Consider the following 10,000-nt stretch of genomic DNA (forward strand, 5'->3'; position numbering starts at 1 on the left):
TCATACGTTGTGTTGTATGAAAAAGCTATGACACAAGCATATCCACAGTCATAAAAACCAGGATGAAAAAGAGTCCTACTACAATATTATTTTTTGTGAATAGCAGTGGGGAGATGAGTTCATTCATGAATTTGGACATGTGAGATTGGTAATGCTGGTTTCTTTTTGCACAAAGTCACACTAGACCTGAATGGAAAAAAGCAATTAAAACACAACTTCCCTCCGTACAGCTTTACCTTTTGCAATCTCCTCTTGTGCCATCTGTTGCAAGAGGAATTCCTCAGGTTTTCTCTCACATTAAGCAATCCCCACAGATTTCCCTCAGCACTCCTACCCAATTGTACTGATATTCATTAGTTTAATGCAACACTCATTCATCCGCTTCTAGAATAAAAACATAGAAAAAATAATAGCTTTTAAAATAGTTTTTAGAACTAGTAAACAGTTCTTTTTGGGAGCTTTCTTTTACTCAAAGAATTAAGTCCAACTGAAGTCATGACAAAAAAAGATTTATAGTAAAGAAAAAAGAAATAATGAAATATTTTACAGTTAATATAAATATGGATTGTTGTTGTTAAAGTAAATTAATATATTTTTTCTTTTGCCTTGATATTTTTTAGTTATAATGAATTCCAGACAAGTATTTAATTCTTCCATTTTTAAATTAAACTTCAGAATTGAATCAAGATAATACACACTAGATGTGGTAAAAGGATGTTTTTCTCCATCTGTTGTGCTGCAAAAGATAAAATATGTTACATAGAAAGATTTATGTATGTGTAACATATTTTTATATGCATCCATTCAGATTGCTGAGTTATGTGGATGACTAGAACACTGAAAGTAATACACAAGGATTCAAGTTTATAAGTTATTGGTCATAAACAGTCCCATAAACCACAAATTATTATGGCCAAAGAGAGCATGGGGTTTTTATTTTTTAGTGTGAAAAGGTGTAAAAAGGTGCAACCTAAAACTACACCTGTTAGGTTTGCAGGAATAAACAGTATTTTCTTCAAGTATAGCTCCTGCCTTTAAAGAACAGGAATGTTTACCATGTTTTCTTGTTGGCCAAGTATCGCAAATAAGATGCAATAGGTATTTTAGCATCTATTTTGTGACAAGGTCTTCACTATGCAGTATTCAAAAGCAGTGGCTTGCTTTGAGTTACTTACATGTATTGCTGTACTGATGCTAGTTAAATGCAAAGAATTTTAAATCACAGCAATGAAAAACCCCAAACAAACCAACCAAACAAAAAGCCCCCAGACCCCAAGTTTTGACTGGTCCATGTTGGGAAATGAAAACCAATTGCATGGATGGCTTTTATAAGTGATAGATTTATTAAGCATTTATTCAAACATAAAAATAGAGTAGGTAGAGGTGAAAAGGGTTATGAAACTAATCTCAAAATTACCAAATTCTTATTATTTGTAAATTTCGTAGCAAATCAGTATTTGCCCTTTTCATTATAGTCCCTAACTTTTATTCCACTCTGGGTCCTCTTTTTGATCCTTTCCTCTGTAATGTAGTGTGATATTTTAAAGGTTGTCATAACCTATGAAACTTTAAAATTTACCCTACTTTTACATCCAGACTGAAATATCTGTCAGCCATTTTATAGGTAAAATGTACAAGTCTCTTGTAAAAAGAGACTTGGACTTTCTTAGACATAGAAACCACAAAATTGCCATAATTTACCATTAATTACAATCTGTTTATTAACTTTATATGTTTTAAATGCCTACCCTTAATCCTTTTATCCTAAAAGGCAGCCTTTCAGGGTGCTCTGAAGAAGTGATAAAATTAACCAGCCTGAGCCTAGAGAGAAATTTCTTTCTGATAAAAAAAAAAAATATCATGGGGAGCTAGGCAGCCTGGAGACACAGCTCCATCCATAGCTTCCTGCAGTGGAAGGGGCTGCCCAACAGGTGCCCAGAGGGGCAGGAGACCCCTGCCCATGGGACAGGCCATTGCTCCAGCTGCCTCTGGCCCTCCTACATTCACCCAGCTTATGGGGCGACTCTTTCTCAGCTCTCCCAGGACCCCAGGTTTTACAATCTTCAGTGAAATTTCTCTCTGTTGTATCTGCAAGACACAATATGTTTGCCCTCTGATTATCCAAACAGGTGGGTTTATTCTTGGTTTTAATTTTTTTTCAGTTCAAAATTAGTTTATTTTGTTCAACAGCAGGAGGAAAGGAAGACTTTGAAGTAAATAATGTACTGTGTATATCATGCCACCTAAATGAATACATTACTTTTCATTTTGATTTTTGATTACATTTGCAGGTAACTGTTATTTACTATACTAAAATGGTTTATTTGCAGTGTTACTGGAACATACCTCATGAACTCAACAGTAATTTCTTACCTTCATTAAACAATTACAACTAGTATTACCATCAATCCCGTTACCCATCTCTCAAATGCAGTAAATTAAAGCCTGGCTTCTTTGCTTGATTCCTTAAAACCTAACTTTTCACTATACGAATATGTTATGAACTCCAGGTTTAGGACTTACATTCCAATCAACTCTTTTTTGCTTTGCCGTTAGCAGAGTTTGCCAATGGTCGGTATCTAAGGTATTGAAACCTGACACAAAGCAGTAGTCTAAAAATGAGCTGCTTTCACATTAAAAAAAAAAAATTAATCCCCTCCAACCACTTTGTTTCCACACTACCTCTAGAAATTATTTCTGTAAATAACTACTAGTCTATTTTTTTACAGCTTTCTATACTTCATGGTGACATAGCTACTAAGTATTACTGTGCTTTTTCATAGTTTTTTTTTAATTTGTTTTAGTAGTCTGAGTTCATATGTTCTCAAAATAAAACATTATCTAATAAAAAGATTTGCCAAACAGTGAAAACCAGTCTTTACGTCTGTCTACTATATCTTGTTTACCAAACAAAAATATACTCAGGGAGTAGTTTGAATGAATATATACTTTCTAGTACTTTTCAGAACCAGAAATTTGAGCTCTTTTGTAAAATAAATAGAGCACAATTTTGATTCAGACTGCATCTGCATTTTGAATGTTTTGCATTCCACCAGATCTAGATATGATGAGCATGTCTTACCTAATTTGAGTTGAGATGAGATACAGAAGACAGTATTAGATTTTAAGATACCTCTTGACCAAACTCTGTCAGGCTGAAAAACCTGGCTCTGAAATCAGATCTTTCCCAAGAAGCTCTCTGAGCTTCACATTCTTTTTTGCATTTAATTTACTATTCTTCAAAAGAGAGATGTCAAACTTACAAAGTCTGGCAGTGACATAAGGTGTATATATTTCTGATGAACTCTTCATCTTTCAAAATCTGAATTTCCTATCTTAGCTGCATGTTTGTGGCAAGATAAGAGAATGCTCACAGCCCTTCTCTTGCCTGTGTTTTGGGAGTCTTTACTTGAAGCAGAAACATATTGTACTGGAGGTTTCCATGACTGCATGAAAACTCGAGCCAGACAGCCCTAACACATATGTATGAATACTTTCAACAAGACATTGCTGTTTGTGGCCTAGGATGAATCCTGGAAACTACAAGTTTCCAGGCTGAAAGTGAAGTAGAGAGCAAGTTTAAGCTCTGTCTGCATAGATCTGGTGGCTAGACTCCAGAATAGTACTGTGCATATAGCAGAGAAGTTTGAGGAGCTCTTCAAATTTTGTGTGGCTGCCTGTCACCCCAGAAGACTGGCAAGACAGTCTCCTTTCTCCTATCCAAACCCTCTGATTTGTTTTCTACAGTAGGGCTGGATAAAGAAATATAGTGGAGAAATTTGATGGTCTACACTACATGTAATTTCACTCCCTGTGTTGAGAGACTTGTAAATGGTACAATTTCGCTAATAACTCCAAGGTCGTGAGTTTGATTCCTGTATAGGCCGTGCACTTAAGAATTGGACTCAATGATTCTTGTGGGTCCCTTCCAACTCAGAATATTCTGTAAAATCTGTGAAATCCAAGTGCTGCTAGTTTTCTAGTTGGCTGGTACTGAAAAACTCAAGTCGTCACAAGTATGTAGCTCAGCACTGTAGTTTTTGTTGGTTTTGTTCTTCTAAACATTGTCTTTGGGTTTGCCTCTTAGGACGTATTTTTAAATGGAATATTTTTTGTAAATATTACAAAGAATTAGTGAATACATGACTGTCATTAATTAAGGTCAGATATATTCTGATAAAATGTTAAACCTGTTTTGATCTCATAGATTATTTAATTTTTCTCTTCTGATTTTTCTCCCTCCAGTCTTCTTCCCCTTTATCCATCTCTTGTTAAGTGTTTAAGAGATTAGCAGTGTTTGAATGCTTGGTGTAATATGTTTTTCTGTTTTCCGTTATATGTTTGATTAAGAAGAATTATGAAACCTAAGTTAACTGTAGATGTATTGAGTTATGTTTGCATGTCAAGAAATTGAGTAAGCAGACAACAAAAATCTTGTTTGAAGTAAATTTAGGGTTGGGGTTTTTTTTAAGAGGTAGTTGCAAGTTCTTTGCAACTTTCACTCTTTGATCCTTGAGCTATGTTTTCAGAAGTGTAAAATTGATGATTTTTAATTGACTGTTTACAACACAAGACAGGATAGTTAGATTACCTGAATTCTAACTGAAGACAAATTTATGTTTTACTACATGTCGATTGTGCTGGAAAAACAGGATCAGCTTTATTGTTGGCATTAATCCATTAATAACACTGAGCTCATTATATGAAACTCTTTACTTTGTTATATTAGTGGGGCTCTCTTTCATTTTATAGCTGGCTTAAGTCCTGCTGAGATTCAGCAGTTATGGAAAGAAGTGACTGGAGTTCACAGTATGGAAGACAATGGCATTAAACACGGAGGGCTAGACCTCACTACTAACAATTCCTCCTCTACTACCTCCTCCACCACTTCCAAAGCATCACCACCAATAACTCATCATTCCATAGTGAATGGACAGTCTTCAGTTCTAAATGCAAGGCGAGACAGGTAATTCTGATGAGATTTCAACTGTGCTTCTCATTTGACATAAAGCTGTTGTATAACATCATAAGTCACATTATTTCCAATCACAAGACAACACTTAATACAGGTTACTTAAGAGACCGTGTAGACCTGATTTTTCAGAATTGTTTATCAATATGGCATAATTTTCAATAACAATATCTAATTGTGCAGACACAACAAAATTACCCACCTGTGGTTTTACAGCACCTGAACTTAAATCACAGAATCAAGTGGACTGGTGCTGAGTTGTAAATGCACATTTGCGGGCACAATTTTGTAAGGTGCATAGTTTCATTCATATTTGAGTTAACACACCTAGCAGTCAGGCCCTTACTGTTGAATCACACTCCTGGTTTCATTGAAAATGTACATCTATATGAGTTTTCAAGGTAGTAATTCAGTGCAAAGATTCTATGTTAAAAGTGCTTCAAAATGGCATATTAAAGAAGTTCTCGTTTGGTGCTTGTGAAAAGAACTACTGCTTTTTCCTTCTTTTGTGCATGACAGTAACACAGTTGACATATTTCATACAAATTTTCTGTGGTGTTAGTGTGGAATTCCACTATATGGATAAAGTTAAAATCATTTTTCAGACATATTGACAGATATTCTTCATTGTTCCTTAATTTCATGTAATGGATTAAATGCATACAAGAGTACATAGTATCGGTAGCACTTATCAGTGAATATATTAGTGTAGTCAGATGTAGATGATCTTAATATAAGATGAAATTTAATTTGTATAATCACTAAATTTTTTCAAATAAATATTCCATTTAATTATTTTAATATTTAAATTATGAGACTATGATTTAAATGTCTCTTGTCCTCATGTGACTGTGAGAACATTTTTCCATCATTATTTTGTATTAATTAAAAATCTGAATGCATTTATAGTAGTACTTTTAGTTAGTAGTACTTTTGTGGTTATATCTCACAGAATGTTTCTTTGCTTCAGGATGTGTAGCTGACGCCCACATATGCAGAACAATTCCCTGAATTTCTTTGATAACTTATCATGGATGAAACTATTGCAGAGGTTCCAAAAAAAGACACAGAATACAACTAGGGATTTTTATGAAGCCAAATAGCTAATGGAAGCAATGTTTGTGAACAAAAATATTTACTAATGGAATCAACTTTATTTTTATACACATTTAAGTAGAATATTCAAATATTTTTTGAACATTCACAATATTCATAAATTCTGACTGTCGGTCTTCAGTATTTCTTCTCAGAATTGATCACTTGTGAGTGTATTTTTTATTTATAGGTAAATGTTACACCAAGGTCATATGGCATAATTAGCATATGGTATTATACAGTCATCTTGTTTTTTCGTCCTTTATTAACAGTCATCTTTGGCTCTATTTCTTCTCTAATTGGAACATCATCTAGCCTTGGCAGTTGAACTATTCAATAGAACGATTAAATTTTTCTGACTGCTCTGAGCTAAATTGACCTGTTTTGACCTGTTTGTCACTGATCGTAACCTGACAGGCGCTAGCAGCCTCCAACGATTATGGCTTTTGAGATGAATCTGATGCCTTATTCTTTTGCTACAGCTCGTCACATGAGGAGACTGGGGCCTCACATACTCTCTATGGTCATGGAGTTTGCAAATGGCCTGGCTGTGAAAGTGTTTGTGAAGATTTTGGACAATTTTTAAAGTAGGTGGATTTTTATTCGTTACTACAGAATTGTTTAAGGTCAGGGAGAGAGAAAGATGGCAAACAAAGTTTTACTGTAAACCATAGCAGAGATTTTTTTTTTTGGTGTGTATTTCAAACAACTGAATAATCGAGACTATTGGCAGAGGGTCAAATTGTTATCCTTTCTTTCATTTTGAACACTTTTGCAGGCCTTTCAGTAGCACAGTGTTTAATCCTCTTATTATCCTTTACTGAAATGGAGCCTCTGAAAATTTGAAGAAATGCTTTAGATTTTATATTGGATAGTAGGAGTATGAAAAAGCACATCCTAAACTCTGATAGTTTGTGCAAAGTGGGAATTAATGTGTGTAGTATAAACAAAAAAGCACAAGGGACTAAGCATGACCATTTAACTCTCACTTGCTAATCTATTTTTGTTTTTATTCTTGTATGTGCGCAATATACATAGGGAAAAAACCACTATGAACAGGTGGGTTTGCACCTTTCAGGACTGAATAGTGATGTCAAAAGTTTTCATCTTTCAACATTTGTTTTAGGCAGTTATCATCTCAATCGCAGCATTTAGAAAATAAAATACACAGCTCTTTCTTTTCATCTACAGCTTCAAACTGCAATGGGTTTCTGCATTTTTTCCCTTTTTTAATTTTAAAGTATTTACTAGTATTTCTGTGTTCATTTGAATTTTCAACAACAGCACTGATTTTCTACCCATGTACATTATGGACTGGTCTTTGTTAGAAGAGCCATACTCATTTGGCATGCAATAGATCTTAATGGAAAGCTACAGATAGGCTTATATAGATGAGTAACTTCAGGGGCTGAGACTCTTATGTTGTCATGGTGCAGCTAACAGGGTGAATGAACTGTTTCATGCTTCATCAACAATTAAGTTAATTAGCTCATTTGAAATTGCACTGCTTTGTTGCCAGGATGTTGGCAGAAACATCAGAAAGATGTGTTTACAAATGGTAAACTACAGGGTATATTACAGAAGCACCTTAACAGCAGACCATAAGCACTCAGTATAACAATAACTTTTATAATAGAATTACAGCAATACTATTTGTAAAGTATTTGCAATGCCTTCTCCATCTTTCACTTTTAAATGAAGTAACCTTTACTGACTTGCAAGTCTTAGGTAGGTATCACTCTTGATAAATTTTTGTTTATTAGTGTATTAAGTGGAATGTCAAAACAATGGCTTATTATTGGATAAAACTGTATAGGATTTGAAAGAACCTGATTTACATAAGTTTGTATTTAAAAGAAAATGAAATCTCCTAAATTCAATGCAGTGTGCTAAGTATTATTAATACTAAGAATTTAAATGCATTTAGCTAAAGCATTCTCCTTTTCAAGAAAAACTATATTTTTCTAAATACATCCATCTATGTAGGCTATAGTGATGCTAATTCTGTGGGCACACTTTGCACATCCATTATGTCAGGTCTCCTGTTATAATCCATGATCACTGAAACCATTTTGATTAAGGCAGTGTAGTGCTAGGTTTACAGATGTTCTTGCTTTCCTGAACCAAATAACCCTGGAAAATGTGAAAGTGACATATAACATCTTGATAATTCTGGTGCAGAGTCAATCAGGGTTTACAGCAGAGTCATGGCTTTTGTCCTATACACCAGCAAAAAATGTCCGAGAATATTTTGGTATTTCTTCTTTTCATTCAAGTCTGTCTTCTGTGCCATGAAAACAAATAAGATGTCATGATGCTGAATGGGTGAGTTTGTTTATGAAATAGAAGTATTCCTTCATTTTACACTAGTGTTAAGATGGAAATCAATACATAACTTTAGATTAGATTCTTTAGTACCTTTTCATGTTCACACTAATGCAAAATCCCCATTACAATTAAAAGACATTTTCTTTCAATTAAATATCAACTTTTAGTCCAAAGTTTGACCATTTTCCCAACCCATTAACTTTATAGGGGATGACAGGACTAATGGCTGTAGTTTTCAAGGCTTTGTTCTCAGTCTAATCTTTGTTGCGATGTTTCGGGTTCTCTGACTTGAAACAATATGATACCTGTGTTAAGAGAGTTAATGCAAGTATATTGTACCAAAGTGAAATATTAATAAGGTACACTACCCCAGTCTAGTAGTGTGTATTTCTGTAATATGCTTATGACAACTTTGAAGATTGCCTGGTTTATGAAGTGAACTGCAACTTCTCCTCAGACAATGGTTTACCTAGCAGCTTGATATTAAAAAAAAAAAAAAAAGCTGAGCATCTGAGAAGGAGGATTAAGATAGAAAACGCCAGCTTTGCTTCACTTTACTAATAATGGAGAGGATTTAGGGTAAAGTGACAAATAACTCTCAATAAATGACACAAAGCTACAAAAGCCATTTTCACCTTCATTTTTGTTTATCCAGTATGAATTGTTTTTAAGATAATTTGAGGACACTACAATTAGCTGTAATTCTTTTGAGGTATTCTGAATGGCTCAAGAAGTTTTACATTGAGTGCTGTGGAGTAGTTTCATATTTGGAAACATATGCATTGGTTTCAAGAAAGTACAGCTGATCTTCTTCATAGTAAATTTCTGTATATGTAACAAAACCTAAACCTATATCTTTACTTTGATATCTTTCAACTACAGACACAAACCCACAGTTTATATTTCTTTGTAAAATGGTGTTAGATTATAGTTGCTCATGCAGGCAAAACCAGTTTGACTGATCGGTCAGAACAACTTTTGGCTTAAAAAACCCCTTCAAAATGTAAATCAGAAAGTGTTGTGACATAGCTAGAAAGAAGATTACAAGATTTAAAGAAAAGTCCAGGCAGTGACACAATTAGAAAAGTCAAAAATGCTTATGAGAACTCGGAATTTTGCTGTGAAACAAATGTTGACAGAAACTAACCATTTGCTAGTCTCTAAGTGAGGAACCCAGTAGACCTGTCAAAGCATTTATATTATTCTTCATGATGTTTTTTTAAATATTAGAGTGCAATAACATATAACAAAACTTCAGAATATTTTGTCTTCAAAATTAACTATCATTCTATTGGTCCTAAGTCAGTTTGAGTAGGAAGGGTTTGACTTTTAAGAGCTTAAACCAAAAGGTTTACAGTTAAACATTTAGTCAGCAGATAAGTGTTCTTTAACCTGCATGCAGCAGACGCCAGCAAACATAACACAAGCTACAGTACAAAGATGGGTAGTGGTTTTATCTATAGAGACAAAGCAAAAAAAATCCTGCTAGAGAAGATAGACCAGCTTTCCAACAGATTGTGTTTATTTCTGGGGCAAGAGAGTATGTTTAAAAGTCTACAAAGAATAGTGACCAAGCATCATTGATCAGGATGACAGAAACAAAAC

The 10,000-nt window shown here is 34.2% G+C and overlaps 1 protein-coding gene across 19 annotated transcripts in view; it reads left to right on the forward strand.

The window, feature by feature from the left end:
- The window catches only part of FOXP2 (forkhead box P2), a 407,244-nt gene that overhangs the window by 352,944 nt on the left and 44,300 nt on the right, over positions 1–10,000 (forward strand). For all 19 annotated transcript variants that reach the window (XR_007905892.1, XM_051795471.1, XM_051795484.1 and 16 more), the window contains 2 exons: positions 4,753–4,966; positions 6,550–6,654. Coding sequence is in view for 18 of the 19 variants with exons in the window: in XM_051795471.1 (XP_051651431.1) it covers positions 4,753–4,966; positions 6,550–6,654 (319 nt within the window). In the remaining variant the exon portion in view is untranslated. The remainder of the gene's footprint in view (positions 1–4,752; positions 4,967–6,549; positions 6,655–10,000) is intronic.

Source organism: Manacus candei, unplaced genomic scaffold, assembly GCF_025592945.1.
Source record: "Manacus candei isolate 608988 ecotype Guabito, Panama unplaced genomic scaffold, ASM2559294v1 h1tg000043l, whole genome shotgun sequence".
Taxonomy (NCBI): Eukaryota; Metazoa; Chordata; class Aves; order Passeriformes; family Pipridae; genus Manacus; species Manacus candei.